At 46.8% G+C, this 18,161-nt stretch overlaps 1 protein-coding gene across 11 annotated transcripts in view; it reads left to right on the forward strand.

Moving 5' to 3' along the window:
• Positions 1-18,161, forward strand: part of TRPC3 (transient receptor potential cation channel subfamily C member 3) — a 175,292-nt gene that overhangs the window by 80,525 nt on the left and 76,606 nt on the right. For 9 of the 11 annotated variants that reach the window (XR_016212012.1, XR_016212011.1, XM_017347554.4 and 6 more), the window contains exon 1: positions 4,240-4,997. The exons of the other annotated variants lie outside the window; for them this stretch is intronic. Coding sequence is in view for 7 of the 9 variants with exons in the window: in XM_017347554.4 (XP_017203043.1) it covers positions 4,783-4,997 (215 nt within the window). In the remaining 2 variants the exon portion in view is untranslated. Of the gene's footprint in view, positions 1-4,239; positions 4,998-18,161 lie in introns of those variants that run through there. 11 annotated transcript variants of the gene reach the window in all.

Consider the following 18,161-nt stretch of genomic DNA (forward strand, 5'->3'; position numbering starts at 1 on the left):
ATTCATGATGTAAGGTTACTTTAAGAAAGCAAAAACAAAACCCACTTATAAGAGAACTTCAGGTTTTTTTTTTAATTTAACATTTGGCTTTTTTATTTTTATTTATTTATTTGACAGGCAAAGTTACAGACAGTGAGAGAGAGAGACAGAGAGAAAGGTCTTCCCTCCACTGGTTCACTCCCCAAATGGCCACCACAGCCAGAGCTGAGCCGATCCAAAGCCAGGAGCCAGGTGCCTCTTCCTGGTCTCCCATGTGGGTGCAGGCGCCCAAGCACTTGGGCCATCCTCCACTGCCTTCCCCGGGCCACAGCAGAGAGCTGGACTGGAAGAGGAGCAGCCGGGACTAGAACCTGGCTCCCATATGAGATACTGGTGCCGCAGGCGGAGGATCAACCAAGTGAGCCATGGCACTGGCCCCGAGAGAACTTCAGTTATTAAAAGTAGGGAAGCAATGCACTGTTTAGAACATTATACCTGCTCCATGCTCTTGCTCCCTTGAGAAAATCACTAAGACATAACCTTCATGCTGTAGTGCAAGAAGTACTACTCAACACTGTCTTCTCATTAGACAGCCCTGGATAAAGACGGGCAGGCAAAGGGGAGAAAGGGTTTGCCACTGTTTGTGAAACCGATTCCACAGAAGGGATGGCATTTTCTCAGATTTAGGAGGAAATTTGGAGACCATTCTCTCCTACCAGGTTGCTTTTACAGATCTCTTACTTTACTTGGACTTATCACAGAAGTTATGCCTCACTAACGCCTCAGTGGCTACCTCTTCTTGAAAAATAACCCATTTGAAAAGCTGGATACTTTGAACACTGAATTTTTTTTTGTTCCCCAAATAAGAATTGAGTTTTGAATGTAAGTTAAGCAAACATTTATTTAATGAATACACGGACAGCTGACCACACACTTGCATATGCAGTAATAACCGTCTTTGATAGATAAATAAATAAATAAATAAATAGGACAAAGTTGACAATTTCCTCTGATCTAAAAATGAGCTTCTTTTAGTTTTCTCTCTGGGTTTTCATAACTTCCAGGGCCTTGCTTCTTAAGGCTATAAATGCACCAGGCTTGGGCTGGAGCAGCTCCCTGCATGCAGAAGGGTTGTTGTGAGTGTCAGGGGCTGAACCACAACCCTACCCCAACTCACATGTTGAAGGTCCAACTCCCCGTGATGGCTGTTGGCCTTGAGAGAGCTAATGAAGGCAGAATGAAGTGATTAGGGTGGGCCCTATTCTGATGACCAGCATCCTTAGAAGGGAAGGCTAGGACATAGGCATACAGGGAAGGCCATTTGAAGACACAGAGAGAGAAGACAGCCATCTGCCAGCCAAGGAGAGAGGACCTGGGAGAAAGCAGCCCTGCTGACACTTTGAACTCAGATGTCTAACCCTGAGAACTGTGAAAATATAAATGTTGTTTAAGTCACCCAGTCCTTGATTCTGTGTTATGACAGCCTGAGGAAAATAACGCATGTTCTAATAGTAAGACCTAGTGACTCCAACATTCCCAAAGAGCTTCTATCCAGAGCCCTGTAAAGACAGGTTCCTGAGCTTGTCAATATCGTTATAAACAACCTGAAGGCTTCATGAGTTCACTCAACAGAACATGTATTGAGTTTATCCTGTACATTAAGTACTGAGCTATGAATGGCAAGGACAGAAAGATGAGCCCCCAGGGGTGGCGCTGTGGTGCAGAGGGTTAAGCTGCTGCCTGCAATGACGGTATCCTGTATGGGAGAACTGGTTCAAGTCCCCACTGCTCAGCTTCTGATCCAGCTCCCTGCTAATGGGCCCACAAAGGCAGCAGATGATAGTCCAAGGGCTTAGGTCTTTGCTACCCATGTAGGAGATGAGGATGGAGTTCCTGGTTCCTGATGTTGGCTTAGCTAAGTCCTTGTCATTGCAGCCACTGGGGAGTAAACCAGCAGACGGAAGATTTCTCTGCCTCCCTCTCTCTCTCTAACTCTGCCTATAAAATAAATAAATCTTTAAAAAACAAACACAAAAATATGATCACGCAAGTATCTCAAATAAGATCCCTAATCACCCTCAAGGAATTCACAATTGGAAGAGGAGACAGCCACATACAGAGTTCAGTTCAATATGCTGTGATCAGTGAGACTGTGGTCTGCACAGAATAGCTAAGCACTGAGGACTGTGGGAACTCCACTGGGATGTAGGGGGGCTGCCAAATTGAGGGGCACATCTAACCAAGTCTTTGGGGCAGAGTGGGAGTTTGCCAGGTGGATGAGACAAGACAGACAGACATTGTCAGTGACCTGGATACCAGTGACAGAGGCAGGGAAGCAGGGAAATGTCCAGAACGTCAGGTAATGAATGAGACGTGCAGGCTAACGGCACTCAGAATGTGTAAAGAGGGAGGATAGAGCAGAGACTGAAGAATTAGAGTCAGTGGGGCATGCCAAATTTGGATTAGGGGCCAGTGCTGTGGTGTGGTAGGTTGGGCCTCTGCCTGTAGCTCCGGCATCCCATATGGGTGACAGTTCGAGTCTCGGCTGCTCCACTTCCCATTCAGCTCCATGCTGATGGCCTGGGAAAGCAGTGGAAAGTGGCCCAAGTGCTTGGGGTCCAGCACCCGCATGGGAAACTCGGAAGAAGCTCCTGACTCTTCGCTTTGGATTGACCCTGCTTCTGCTGTTGCAGCCATTCAATGGGGGAGTGAACCAGCAGATGGAGGGCCTCTCTCTCTGCCTCTCCCTCTGTCTGTAACTCTGCCTCTTGAGCAAAAAAAAATAAATATTAAAAAAAAAGTTTGGATTTAAATCTGAAAGCAGTGGGGGCATCGCCAGAGATTTTCAAAAGGAAAAGTCCTGATCACACTTGCTCTGAGCATGGTGTCTCTGGTGTGCAGAGAATCAAGTGGCATTGAGACAGGAAGGCTGCAGAGAAAGCAGGGGGCATAGAGGACCACAGGGACCTGAACGAAGGTGAGGGTGCTGGGGGGAGAAGGGCACTGCTGCTTTAGAGTCCCTGGTGTTCAGAGGTGGGGTCGAAGGGGACTGTCAGGTTACACTGTGAGCATTGCAACACGTTCACAGGTGCAAACAGCAAAAGGCTGCCAACTGCGTGGTACTGGACAGGAGTCATTCTATTTTCCCCTGTATCAATGTGTAAATGAGTATCATTGCTCCCTTAAACATACAGAATTATTATCTATTTAACAAAATACTGATGATCTTATTTACTTTTTAAGAATTAATTTCAAAAGAGCTACATTTGGGGCTGGCACTGTGGCACAGCAACGGGTTAAGCCACCCGTTGTGATACCAGCATTCCATATGGGTGCCAGTTGGTGTCCTGGCTGCTCCACTTCTGATTCAGTTCCCTGCTAACACACCTAGGAAAGCAGCAGCAGATGGCCCAAGTGCTTGGGCCCCTGCCACCCACATGGGAGATCCAGATGGAGATCTTTCTCCCTCTCTCTGTAACTCTGCCTTTCAAATAAATAATACATCTCTATTTAAGGGGGTTGGGGTGGGAGGGAAGAAGAGAGAGAGAGAGAGAGCACGCGAGAGTAAGCGAGCTACATTTCCTTTCTTGTGTTTTGCTTACATTGGGAGGATTGTTCCTCAAAAAAGTACAGTATAACTGGATGCAGTTAAAAATAGGTAAATGTTATTATATGTCATCCTAGCAAGTCTGGCATTTTTGTGATCCCTCCAAGTTGGACTTGGAAAGTCCTATTTGAGGCAATAGGAAATCTTGGAGAACACAGGCACCTGGAACTAATCTGAGCTTTCTCACTACCTACCTTGAGTACTGGACAAGTTGACTCAGGCTGGCTAGGCCTCTGCCTTCTCATTTCTAAAAGGAGAGAGGGATTCATTTATTATCCCTAAGACTTTCCTTCCGTGAAGAACGACTGCTCTTAGGTCGTAAGACACATTTTTTTCTTTTTAAGTTTTAAAAAGAAGATTTTAAATTTTGCTGAAATCGATTTCTTGGAAAGTTTACCGAACTTGTCAGACGCTTTGGAGATTCACTAAAACAAACGACGCCTCGTGCGCGTTTAAAGCAGTGCTATTCTGGGGTACAAAGATGTTCAGGGAAATAACCTTAAACCTCTGTAGATTCAACCACGTCTTGCAGTGAGCAACACAACCAATGAGCGATGCTTCTGGAAACAAATCCGAAGAGTTGAACGGAGTCATACGACTTCAGGAAAATTCACAAGCCAGTTGATTCCTCTTCCCTTTCTTGGGAAACTTGTCTCTGCAGATGCAAAGGGGCGCTGGGTCCTCTGGAGGCGACAGCAAGCCGGGCGGGGCGGGTTCTCCAATGCCTTCCCTCCCCACCTGCCGGCCGGATTCCCTCTGCAGCTCTGTCTGATAAGGAACTGCTTCTCCCCCACCCTCGCTCTCCTTCGCCCCGAGTAACGATGCTGTCCTAGCGAGTGATGCTGTCGGAGACTGGAGACCGGCGCGCAGGAGGCACCGCCGCCACCGCGGGGCCGGGGCGTCCTTCCCAGCGCCCGCGCCCGCGCCCGCGCCCCGCTCCGCCCCGGGCTTCTTCCTCGCAGCCACGGCCACCGCGGCTGCTCCCAGGGGTTGATGGTGGGCGGCGGCGGCTCGGCTTCGTCTCTCGCCTCTAACTGCTCCATCTCCGGCCGCGCCGCCCTCGCCTCCTGCCTTCCCGCCCTGCGCTGCCTGGAGCTGCGGGAGGTGGGGAAGGGGCGCTGCCCGGAGACCGCGCGGCCGCGGCGGTGGCGGAGGCCGGCGGCCGGCATCCCCGCGCTCGGACCACAGCCGGCGCGATGTCCACCAAGGTCAGGAAGTGCAAGGAGCAAGCGAGGGTGACCTTCCCAGCTCCGGAGGAGGAGGAGGAAGAGGGCGAGGACGAAGGCGCGGAGCCGCAGCGTCGTCGCCGGGGTTGGAGAGGCGTCAACGGGGGGCTGGAGCCGCGCTCGGCGCCCTTGCGGCGCGAGCCGCATGGCTTCTGCCCGCCGCCTTTCTCCCCCGGGCCGGACCTGTGAGTACCCCGCGGGGCCGGGGTCCGCGCCTCGGCTGGGCGGCGCCTGGGGCGGGGGCGGGAAGGCTCGTCTGGGGTCGCTTTGCCACGTGCCCAAGCCCACTGAGCTCGGCGCGGTGAGTGCGACTTGGGGCTACTTCGAGAGCGCAGACCTCGGGCCGCGGTCGTCCCTAGGCTCCTGCTCTGTGAAGGGACTTGGGGGGCGTCGACGGCGTGGCGGGGGTGCCGTCCGGGATAGCCCCGCAGACGGGCGCACACACACACACCTGACACGCACCCCGGCGGGCAGGCGCTCCCTCAGCCAGACGTGGGGCGCGCGCGCGCGGCCGTCATGGGGGGCAGAGGAAAAACGCACGTGGGGTCCGCGAGCTGAGCCCGGGGGCCAAGGCAGGGGAGGCGCGCGCGCACCCGGGCGCTCACTTGAACCTCGAACTCCTGCCAGCGTCCCGGCGTGGAGCGGCCTTGGGAGCTTGGGTCCCGTGTCGGGACGGGGGCAGAGAAGTGGGGTGGAGCGGGGGGAACGGATTGGGACACAGCGTGTGGGCCGAAGGTCTGCCCGGGCGCCTGGTCTCGCTGCGTTCCGTTCGCAGGTGGAGGGGACTCAGAACCGAAGCCGTCGCATGTCTCCTGCAGAACGAGTGGGCGCGCGGCGGCCGCTGGGCCGCCTCAGTGCTAACTTTGGCTGCGGTTCCCAGGGTTCGGTGGCTGCTCCCTTTCTTTTTTCTTTTTTCGTTTCTTTTTTTTTTTTTTTTTAAGCGATAGAGCTGTAGGCGCTGTGGCGTGTGAAAAAGCGGCTTTGCTTAGTTTCCAGCCTTGGTGACAGCCTTTGATCAGTTGGGAGACGCAGAGATGATACAGAATGATATCAACTTGTCAGGGGTGAGGTGCTCTGTGTTCCTCTGGTGTGTCCCTTAGGCGTGTCACCGAATTTTCTGTCTTGGGGGAAGTTTAGTACACCGACCCAGGTACAGAACTTGGACACACAGGGTGGCGGGGCGGAGAGCCGGGTTCGACCAGAGAGGGGACCGAGGTTCTGGAGCGCCCCCTACTGCCCGCGGGCTGCCCGCTGCCCGGGTCCGAGGCCTCCGGGGCGACACCGGGACGCACCACAGCGCCCACTTTGGCGGTGCGTGGCTGGCTCAGAGCTGGCGCCCGGCCTGGCTGAACTGGTCTGTAGAACACAGAAACAGAAATCAGTGGCTGGGAGCAGATCCCGCAGGGAATGATTCTGCTTTAAAATGAGCACTGCGTGCGAATGTGGTTCAGTTATTACTGAAGATTAGTGTGTTGTGGAAACAGCTCGGGAAAGGACGGGAAGGCATATTCTTTGGGATGAAACCGCCATCAACTCGTTTTCCTGCCTGCCTAAGATTGAGAGTTGTCCGTTTTTCCTTTTGCCAGGTTGATTTTCATAACCTAACTCAATTTGTTTAAAAATCGTTTCTCTTCCACCTTAACCCAGACTAAATGGGACGCCTGAACACTTACTTATCTGGGAAAGTAGGGCGGAGCAGCTATTGCTGTGCGCACGTTGGAAGTTTGAGGTCAGTCACGCAAAGCTCTGGGGCAGGTGCTGTTGCTAACTGCTAGTAGACCGTCTTTGCAGGGTGTCAACGGACTTTAATAATTCAACAGGTCCTAGTCGAGGGGCTCCCAGTCACTCGTGGGAGTTCCACTCTGATAAACGTATCTGTCCAAGGGAGGGCGACAGGCCCTTGCTGTTTAGTTGGGGCCTGTTACTTGGTAACATCAGACCAGCTTGACATCTGTCACAGAGATCAGTTCTGTGTTCCACTTTCAAATAGAATATGGCCACTGTTGTGTAGTAAACGGCATTTATTTATTGCTGTTTAAGAACAAACACAGTGGCCTTAGGCTGGACTCAGAACAGGATGCCCTGGGCTGTCAAAGTCTAGAGGCGTTTTTAGTCGACAAAATAGCACAGCTGAATTTAAAATTTTTTAAAGATTTTATTTATTTATTTATTTAGAGTTACAGACAAAAAGAAGGAGAGGCAGAGAGAAAGGTCTTCCATCCACTCGTTCATTCCTCAAATGGCAGCAACGGCCAAGGCTGGGCCTATCCGAAGCCAGAAGCCAGGAGCTTCTTCTGAATCTCCCATGTGGATGCAGGGACCCAAGGACTTGGGCCATCTTCTACTGCTTTCCCAGGCCATAGCAGAGAGCTGGATCAGAAGACGAGCAGCCAGCACACAAATCGATGTCCTTTTGGGATGCTGGCTTCACAGGCAGAGGCTTAACCTGCTACGGCACAGTTCCGGCCCCTGAATTTAAAATTCTATAGGATACTGAGGCTAGAATCCCACTTGTACCAAATGATGATATTGATAATAATAATCCCTCAGGGAAAACACTGTTGTTCTTTTCAACTGTTCCATGTTTCAGTATTCCATGTGGGAATTTCAGGCAGACTTTAGAGGAATTGGTTACTGTTATGTCATTAACAAGATTTTTTAAAATTCTTTGATGGAAGTTGAGTCAAATCAAGACTTTCTTTATCTTAATTGTTTACAAACCTATGACCAAGTAATATGTCATCATAGAGATTACCTCATTTTTCAAGTTATTCAGTGTATCTGATGAACTTCAAAAAGGCATTTGAATGCAGTATTCATGAGTTTCCATTCATTTCTCTAGCTTGTACATGTGCAAAGTGGAGGCTGGTGCAGTAACTCCAAAGATGAGTTTGACAGCTTTCCTGCACTTGAGCTTAAAATCTTATGAGGAAGAGGTGAGAATGAGTCAGGACATGAGCAACTATGCTGTCAATTAGAGTAAAATATGTAGCAAAAATATGTAAATGTAAATATACAGATGGGGCTGTGAAGGGTCAGTTGTAAAGGAGAGAAGAACATTGGATGGTTGTGGAGAAATCAAGGAAAGCTTCGTGGGCCTTGAAGGCTACACGGGGTGAGAGGCAGAGACAAGCTGGTTAATTATCCAAGCCCCCTCCTTCTTTTCCCACCTGGCAAAGTCAGGCATATCTTGGAATGTTAGTTGAGTGTAGTCATAGAGTATATATAAGGGAGCAGTGAGGTTTGCTGATTTGAAGCATCCATGTGGAAGGTCTCCCGTGCCAGGACAGGACAACAGGGAGCCATTGATCGTTGCAAACCAGGAACAATCTGATCAAAGCCATGCTGAGAGCAGGATGGATTGAAGTTGCAATTGACAGAATGTGAAGAAACAAAATTAGGAGGCTATTGTAGCTTTCCAGAGTGAGATTTGGATTTGTTGTGTAGTGTGTAGTATCAGCGGCTTGGAAAGGAAAGAGATTGGAAAAAGAATACACACACAAAGAGAATCTCTGGGATCTCGCACCTCCCTGCCCATGAGGGATTTACAGAGAAAGCAGGATTGTGCATGATGAGATGATTCTGACATGCCTAACAAGGTTGTTGATGTCATTGTTGGAAAGAACAAGAAAAGGATCTGACTTTTCCAGAAAATTCTGATAAAGGTGTCAGACAGAAAGATGAAAATCAAATTTAAAGCTTGAGAGAGTTTGTGAGTTTGCTTTCTGATAGGAGTTGTTGTGCACCTATGTGAAATGATTGAAAGAAGGAGTAAGCAGAGAGCAACAAAGGGAGCCCACGCTAGCTTTCTGGGGGAAACATTTTTGTCTGGAGGGCAGTGAAAAGGAGCAGCCAGCAAAGGACACAGAAGGCACAGAGGATCAGGCTGTTATCCAGGCCAGGCTTTCTAGAGAAGAGTTTGAAGAAACGGGAAGAACTGAAACACAGACCTCAGGAAAGCAGGAGAGAAATTTATGAATCTACTTTTAGTAAGAAGACTCAGTCTTTGTATATGCTACCATATCTGCACAGGATCATTAGATTTCTCCACAAATGCTATATTTAACGGAGGAAGATTCCTAGAAAAGAGAATTACGTTTATGTTTTCTTCAGAGGAAGTGCTGCTAAAGGTTAGTCATAATAAGAGCAAGAATTGTGTTTACATAATACTTCATACTGTTGTTTATACTTGTGAAAGTGAACCACATGTCTTTAAAGCAGGCTTTAAAAAATATTGGTTTTCATCTAATTGAAAGAGAGCAGGAGAGATGTCTTCCACTTACTGGTTCACTCCCTCCAAATGCCCACAAAAGAAAGGGCTGGGCCAGGCCAAACCCAGGAGCCTAGAACTCCACCCATGTCTTCCATGTGCGTGGCCGGTGCCAGAGCACTTGGGCCATCTTCTGCTGCCTCCCAGGGTACACTAGCAGGAAGCTTGATAGCAAAGGAGACAGGACATGAACCTGCATTCCAGGATGGGATACAGGCATCGTGGCTGCTTAACCTGCTGCACCACAACACAGGTCCAAAATTTATATTTTAATTGCATTTTCCATGAACTTTTTGAAGGGGGACTTGTTTCAGAGCATCTAACGCTCAGCTCTCTATGACAGGGGAGTGACAGGTGAGTTCAGGGTGACTTATATCCCAGCTTATCTAGCTGGATGTTAGCTTCTGTGGCACCTGCCTTTTATGAATGTTGGAGTCTTGGCTGAGCTTGGTTGTGGGCTGAAGAGCAGTGTGGTGTATGCTGGCTTAGGCATCAGGAAGCAGCATCTTCTTCCACCTCTGGCACAGAAGTCAGAATATTTCCCATGGGGAAGGAGTCTGGACTCTGAGGACTGAGTCAGACTGGTGCATTAAGGAAGAGGCAGGCTTCTCTGTAGGAGCAGGTACTCCTCAACAGCAGCACAACATGGCATCAGTCTTGAGGCCTGTAATAATCTGAAAACCTTCATCGTATTATCACTGTATGTCCTGGGTGAATGAGTTCACTATATACAATATAGAGTAGGCATTTTTTGTCAAGTTTTATTTTTAAATTATTTTTATATAATAGCAAAGGAACACATGAGTATAGTTTTGAGTTAGATAGTGCTAAATGGTTTCTAAGAATCAACAAGTCCCCAGTAGTCCTCAGGGTCTCCTCTGTTTCACTCCACTTTTAACTCCTTCATATACTGCTGACTTGTTACTCATACATTTTCAGTGTTACTAATATTCACAGCTGAGAATTCTTCTTCGTGTAGACCACTTATTCTCTACCTATCCTCTGCAACATAGTTTGTCACAATTTCTGGTTACTATATATATATTTTTTTAGATGTACTTTTGGGGCCGGTGTTGTGGTACAGCAGGTTAAGTCACCACTTCATCCCATGTCAGAGTGCCAGTTCAAATTCTAGCTGCTGTGCTTCTGATCCAGCTTCCAGCTAATATACCTGGGAAGGCAATGGAGGATGACCCAAGTGCTTGGGCCCCTGCCATTTACATAGGAGACCCAGATGGATGTCTAGGCACTTGGTTTCTGCTTGGCCCAGCACTGGCCATTGTGGCCATTTGGAGAGTGAACCAGCAGATGAAAGATCTCTTTCGCTATCTCACCCTCTCTCTGTTACTGTCACTCTGCCTTTCAAATAAATAAAATAAACCTTAAAAACAGAGAGAGATGTACTTATTTATTATTTCAAAGGCAAAATGGCAGGAAGGAGTAGGGGAGTGAGAGGGAGAGAGAAAGAGAGATAGAGAATCTTCTATCTACTTGTTGACTCAACTGAAAGGTCTAGGTCAGGTCAAAGCCAGGAGTCAGCAGCTCCATTCTGGTCTCTTGTGTGGGTGGCAAGGGCCCAAATACTTGGGTCATCCTCCACTGCCTTCTCAGGCATGTTAGCAGGAAGCTGGATCAGAAGCAGAGAAGCTAGGACTTGAACTTTCACTCTGATATGGAATGCCAGTTTCACAAGCAGTCCCAAAGTGCCACAATGCTGGCATTTCTGGTTAATATCTTATTTAAGGTCTTTGTTATTATTGCCATGTAACCATTGCTCACTGATAAGCCAAGTAATATAGTATGATTACATTTCTTTTCTTTTATAGTCACCTTTTTTTCTTGGAGTAGATATTTGTTGCATCTTGTCCTTACCCCTTTAACTAAATCTTCTACAGTCTCCAAATTGTATGTTTTACTGAAACCCTCAGAATTCCTTTGTATGTGTTCTTTAATCCTTTTCTTCTTCAGGGAGGTTTAATGCTAAGATGTGCCTTGGTATAGTTTTTTTTTTTTTGACAGGCAGAGTGGACAGTGAGAGAGAGAGACAGAGAGAAAGGTCTTCCTTTTGCCATTGGTTCACCCTCCAATGGCTGCCATGGCTGGCGCGCTGCAGCCGGCGCACCGTGCTGATCCAAAAGCAGGAGCCAGGTGCTTCTCCTGGTCTCCCATGGGGTGCAGGGCCCAAGCACTTGGGCCATCCTCCACTGCACTCCCGGGCCACAGCAGAGAGCTGGCCTGGAAGAGGGGCAACCGGGAAAGAATCCGGTGCCCCGACCGGGACTAGGGTATAGGTTTTTTGTTGCTGTTGTTGTTACTTGAGCTACATGCTTGGTATGCCCTTTCAAACTGGAGATTATGTCCTTTACTTCTGTCAAGTTTTCTTGTATTATTTGCTGACCACTATTTTCATTCTTCTCTCCGGAATGCCTATTATTTGGATGTTGGACTTCTAGACTGATTCCCCAGTGCTTATCTTTTGAGTTCTTTTTCAGTTGTTCCTTTGACTGTATCTCCCAACTCTTTCATTGACTATTTTTTCTGCTTCAGTTGTTATATTTTTAATCTTTAAGAGATCTGTCTTTGTCTTGTAAGTTTTCCTTTCTTTGTAGCATTCCTTCTTACTTCAGAGATGCAGACTTTTTGTTTTTCTGTTTTGTTTTTAGCTTATCAGGGAAGGAGACATTGAGAAGTAATAAGCCTGGCTGTGGATGCTGTGGAACTGGACAGGGGTTCTCCGTACTTAGTTTCTGCCTTTTCCTGAGACTGATGTCCTCACATCTGTAGCTCCTCTGTTCTGTGTCTCCAGAGATTCCATACCCTATCTCTTTTATAGGGGTACAGGAGAGTTGTCACTTGACCATATCACTTGTGGGTTAGGGATCTAGAGGGAGAGTTCCTATCTACTTCTGGTGCAGATATTTTCAGTCAGATCCCTCATGTTAAGCTCTGTCCTCATCTCTTCTTTCTGGGATTTCTTTTGTCTTCAATTTCTGTGCTTTGTCTGGCATTGAACAGTGTAGAGCTCCCTTCCTGCTACAGGCACTCTGGTTCTACCTCCCTTCCTCCACTGAATCATTCGCTGTTCTTCAGTTTTGTCTCCTTGCCGTTTTTATGTATTGTGGCTTGGGGTGGCAAATGTCTCTTGGTTTCATGGAAGGTGAAATTTATATTGCTTTTCTTTGTTCTCTTGTTTAGGGGGTAATTTTGGAGAGAGGAGGTTAAGAAGGATTTTATTCCACCATCTTGAAATAAAATATCCCTACAATTCTGTTTTAACTGTTTATTTAAGCCCTAATGATGACTGCATTCTTTAACAGAACCACTATTGCAGAAGAAAGAATATTCTTACTCGCTAGTGATCTCACTAGGCAAATAGAATAAACAGATAATAACCTATGTAGGGTGATAAGAAGGTCACCTGAGGTCCCCACTTAAAATCATTTTAACATCGTAATTTCTAAATTTAACTAAAATAGAATATTTTGAAGAATAATAGATGGTTTGCATTGGGCTAGTCTAGTCTAGTCTGAGCTCTTGTTTTACAAATTAAGGACGAAGGATGACACGTATTGCATAGCAACCATAGGCCATCTAAAACCTCCAAGTTCCCAGGGCTCTGCATACTGTGGCCTCTTTTGGTTAAGCATTTCTTTCTTCAAAAAAAAAAAAAAAAAAAGTTTAAATACATTTACTCCTGGGAGGAGCAACCCAGGAAACTATTAATTAACTATTAATTAGTATTAATTTATTTATGTGATCCAATTAATTCATCATTTCAATTTGGTTGCTGATGGCAGAGCAACTTGAGAAAGTTTGCAAGCTAAGCAGGAGGACTCAGAAAAAAGAGAAAAAGAAGAAAAGCCTGTCTCCAGGTGTGGCTGGCCCTTGCCAAATCACTTAGGATCATCCTTTTATTTTTTTGCCTTTTTAAATATCAAAGAGGTAAGAGGATCCCAGTGCAGTACTGGACCATCATCTGAGGACTGAGTTAGAATTCTAAGGATTTCTCAGTCCTGTACTAGGATAGCAAATGTCTGTCTCTGTCTGTCTATCTCTTTCAAAATTATTCTTAATCATCGAGCTTTTCTTTTGCCCACAACAATATCCCATAAACCTTTGTCCCCAGGTGACACTAGGCTATCAAACAACAAGGGAACCACAATGGGAGAAAGAAGCTGTGCCCTTGGTAAGAAGAAATGCTTTGAATTTCCTGGCTTGGGGTTGAGATCACCTCTATCAGGGAGCGTGTGCAAGTAACAGTGAGTAGCCCCGACCAGCCGAGCAGCCTTCCAAGGGGGCGAGTCTCTGTGCAAGACCAGGCCTCTCCCCACACTGCCCTCACATTGTGCAGTGTGGCTCTGGGAGAGGAGCCTGTGCAGATGAGCACTTAGGAATCTGGCCCTGGACGGAGGGTCTGGCGTTGTGGACTGTAGGGAGGCTCACTTCATGCTTAGGGACTGAGCACTGACTAGATGGATAATTAGAGTGGTTTTAGCATTCTGCCTTTAATTTGGCATTGAGGTCAGGGATATTTGCCTATAATTATCTAGACAAAAAATTCTTCTGTCTATCTAAAAAAAACCCTCCTATTTTCTTTGCACTACTCAAATAATAGATGATAATATGGAATTAGTTCTAGACCTTTTTAAAAAATTAGATTTAACTGCCCACAAATGTGTGACCTGTGAAGAAAAGAGCTTGACACTGCTAACATTTTATAGCAGTTTTGCATCTCTAAGTGCATTTTGTCAAGTAAGACTGATGTAGATTCTCTATTGAAATGTGGGTCTCAGGGTGATGAGATGGGTATGAACATTTAAAAACCTGACTTTTGACTTGAGATATAGATAAGAATGGAAGAAAACCAGATCCTTTTGCTTCTTATAACATTAGAGCTTAAAAATATTTATAACTGATAGTGACTAATATATTCAAATAGCCAAATATGACTTTGTCTAGCATCAGAAGTTTTTTTATTACTTGAGTTTATTTTTTCTCAATTCTTATCCTTCTATAGAATGAGTTTTTGTGAACTTTATTTGTATAGTTTAAATTTTTATATATCCACTGTATCTACTTGAAAGACAGAGTGACAGAGAAAAAGAGAGACTGAGACAGAAAGAGAGAGAGATCTCTTCCATACACTGGTTCAGTCCCCATATGCCCTCTACAGCCAGGGCTGCACCAGGCAAAGCCAGGAGCTCAGAACCCCCATGGGCCTCCCATGTGGATGGCAGGGGCCCAAACACTTGAGCCATCATCTGCTGCCCCTCAGAATGCATTAGTTTAACCTGCTGAACTACAATGCCCGGTTCTCATATGACTTTTACTTTCATTGTCTCCAACCTTTCTGAAATAATAAAGATTAGTTTTTAAAAGTGTTGTGAAATTAGGTTATTTAGCAGACAATCTTAACTATTAATTATTAAGAGTTATTAATTATTAGATTTATACCTCATTTGTTCTCAGATTATCCTTACAAAACATGGAAGATCAAAATCAGGAGATGTATAATTCCTCAAGTACTTTTGTAATGTAATGAATAATTGAATGTGATTAACCAGAGATCTGTAGTTGAGTTTTTGATTGAAGAAAGAATCATTGTTTACATGCCTTTAATTTCTGATTACTTATGTTAAAGTACTCGAACTTTTTTTTTTAAAAAAAGATTTATTTATTTATTCGAAAGGCAGAGTTACAGAGAGAGAAGGAGAGACAGAGAGAGATCGTCCATCCACTGGTTCAATCTCCAAATAGCCCCAATAGCCAGAGCTAAGCCAATCCAAAGCCAGGAGCCAGGAGCTTCTTCCTGGTCTCACATGTGGGTGCAGGGACTCAAGGACTTGGGCCGTCCTCTACTGCTTTCCCAGGCGCAATAGCTGGGAGCTGGATCAGAAGTGTAGCAGGCAGGACTTGACCCGATGCCCATTTGGGATGCTGGGACTGCAGGCAGTGGCTTTACCTGCTACTGCACAGCACCGGCCCTAACTCAGGGCTTTTTAAAATAGATGATTTACTCTAACTCTCCTCCACCACTATTTCCACACGTTATCTTATATGACCAAGGGTATTCCTTAATCTGGAGGGGAAATTGTCAGAAATCCATGCAGTGTGTATCCATCCCTCTAACAGAGCCTCATCAGCCACGTACTAAAAGCCAGCCATGTGGAGAAAAGAAAAGGCAGCCCTGGCTCTTGGATGTTACAGTGTCGTTGAGGAGACAGACTTGAAGCAGGCAATTACAAAGCAATGCACTAGTTTGTTTTATGGAGTTACACATGTCACTCAGTTCCTGGAAGCATAAACATCTGGCTTCCAGAAGACATCTGTGTGAGTGCTTTCTAGAAGGCATTCGTGTGAGTGTCTTCATGGGCACTTATGTTTAAGAAGTGTTACCCTGGAGTCATGCAGGCAGTGGCTTAGGGTCCTCCTTCTCCATGTGAGCATTTCTGTTGTTTGACACTGAGGCGTCTGGCAAAAAGAGAGTTGTGCTCTCGTGAGAAGGATAAAGGGAGAGCGATGGACAGGGGAGACCAGGGCTTCCCTCCTTAGATACACAGCAGCTTCCGCCTCTGATTGTCATCGGGACAGATACCAAAATTAGCATACATCTGATCGACCAGCTTGATGCATGAAGAATTCTGAATAGAACACGGGCCAGCACACACTCTCAGGGAATTTGCAATGCAGAGACCCAGATATCTCTAGGTTGTGAGTGCTGGAAGCTCTCTCTACCTCCTGATGTTTTTGTGAGCTGGGGCTCTAGAAAAGAGAGCGGTGCTTTCCTCTTTTTCAAGCGGAGCACCTTCTGAAGCCGCTGCACTGCTTCCGTGGTGGTGCGTTACCGAGCTGGACGCCGTGTAGGTGGATGTGGGCTGGGGAGGGGTGGTGGTGCACCCCTGCACCCTCGGTACTGGGCAGTGCACTGACGGGTTGCCTTTCTCTAGCTTTGTATGCTGGCATGCTTAGGGGCTACTGGAGTGCAGTATGGCACCCGTTTCACTTCTTCCTCACTTCAAATACACATATTAAGAAATTTTCAAAATGGGTGGGGTTAATGGCGTTATCCAGGCTGTTTGTCAGATTTCTTCTCTTCCTGCCAGCTGCACACCCGGGCACACCGTGTGTATGTCGGGTGTCTCCAGAGGCAGCTGCATTGACTGACAGCTGCCTGCTGGGGAGGGGCCGAAAACTGTAGGGTTTTCTATTTTTGGACATTGCATCTCTGACCTTTCTGTCCTCTGTCAGTTCCTGCTGCTTGCCACCCTCATTGCCACTTCCAATTATCACCATCTCCAGTTCTGGGACTGACATGGTGGTTGGTCTCTCACACTTTCCTCCTCTCCTCTGCGCTTTTCTCATTACTGATCTTCAGTGGTTCCTTCTGTCCTTCTTGCCCTTCACAACATGACAGGCTGGGTCCTGGCCAGTTGGCTCAGTCACCCTTCAGGATGGTGAACTGATCTGGCCAAACGTCGGGGGTGTTTCCGCCCTGGCTCTGCCCACACCGAGGGTGTTATTACTTCACTTGCTTGCTACATGGATTGACTAGTTAGCTAATTCTTCATCTCATTCCAATAAAGGGGCCGACTGGGGCCGGCGCTGTGGCGCAGTGGGTTAATGCCCTGGCCTGCAGTGCTGGCATCTCATATGGGCACCGGTTTTGGTTCCAGCTGCTCCTCTTCTGATCCAGTTCTCTGCTATGGCCTGGGATAGCAGTAGAAGATGGTCCAAGTCCTTGGGCCCCTGCACCCACGTGGGAGACCTGGAAGAAGCTCCTGGCTTTGGATCGGTACAGCTCCGACCATTGCGGCCATCTGAGGAGTGAACCAGCAGATGGAAGACCTCTCTCTCTGTCTCTACCTCTCTCTGTAACTCTGCCTTTCAAATAAATAAGTAAATCTAAATAAATAAATAAATAAATAAATAAATAAAGGGGTCGAGATGGCTTTTTTTTTTAAAAGATTTATTTATTTGAAAGAGTTCTTTTTTTTTTTTTTTTTTACAGGCAGAGTGGACAGTGAGAGAGGGAGAGACAGAGAGAAAGGTCTTCCTTTGCCGTTGGTTCACCCTCCAATGGCCACGGCCAGCGCGCTGCACAGCGCGCTGATCTGAGGCCAGGAGCCATGTGCTTCTCCTGGTCTCCCATGCGGGTGCAGGGCCCAAGGACTTGGGCCATCCTCCACTGCACTCCAGGGCCCTAGCAGAGGGCTGGCCTGGAAGAGGGGCAACCGGGACAGAATCCGGTGCCCTGACCAGGACTAGAACCTGGTATGCCGGCGCCGCAAGGCGGAGGATTAGCCTATTGAGCTGCGGCACCAGCCAGTTCATTTCTTATTTCCTGTAGACAGCTTGGTAAAGTGGGGATGGTCTGGGAGATGACCTCTGAGCTCTGAGCTTTTAATTCTCTACCCCTCTGAGACCTTAAGGAAATCAATCATGTGTCGCTTAACATGGAGGTGCTTTCTGAGCAGTGCTTTGTAGGGCAATTTCTTCCTATGTGAATATCATAGAGTGTACTTACACAAACCTGGATGGCTAGATCCATCTCACACCTAGCTTATATGACCTTCCTACTGGTGGTGGATTTCATGTACTTAGGGGGCATGATGAAGAAAACACAAGATGAAATCAAGCAGGAGGAAAAAAATTAGGCAATCAAGAAACTTTGTAAGCGTGAGACGTAGGCGGTTGCTGCAGGCCTAACATGGCAGATTGTTTTACAATTAATTTTTTACAAGTAGAAGAAGAACACTGCAAAATAGCAATCAAAAGTAGAGCGTAGCAAAGATATAAAATGATAATGTTTCTTTATTAGCATTGTCAAGTCTTAGGTTCTGCAGATAATTGAATGTGTCATACTTTTATATGACAGGCAACACAGTGGGTAGGTTTATAACAACATCACCACAAACACTTGAGTAACGTGTGTGCTACTGTTACCATGGCTATAGCATCTGTAGGTGGTAGGAATTTTTCGGCTACTTTATAATCTTATGGGACCACTGTTGTACATGCTGTTGTCCTTGATGGAAATGTCATTGAGCAGTGTGTGACTGTGCTTACCATTCTAATGAGG

Source organism: Oryctolagus cuniculus, chromosome 8 (genome assembly GCF_051225735.1).
Source record: "Oryctolagus cuniculus isolate XC-2025 breed Fujian yellow rabbit chromosome 8, ASM5122573v1, whole genome shotgun sequence".
In the NCBI taxonomy this organism is placed as follows: domain Eukaryota; kingdom Metazoa; phylum Chordata; class Mammalia; order Lagomorpha; family Leporidae; genus Oryctolagus; species Oryctolagus cuniculus.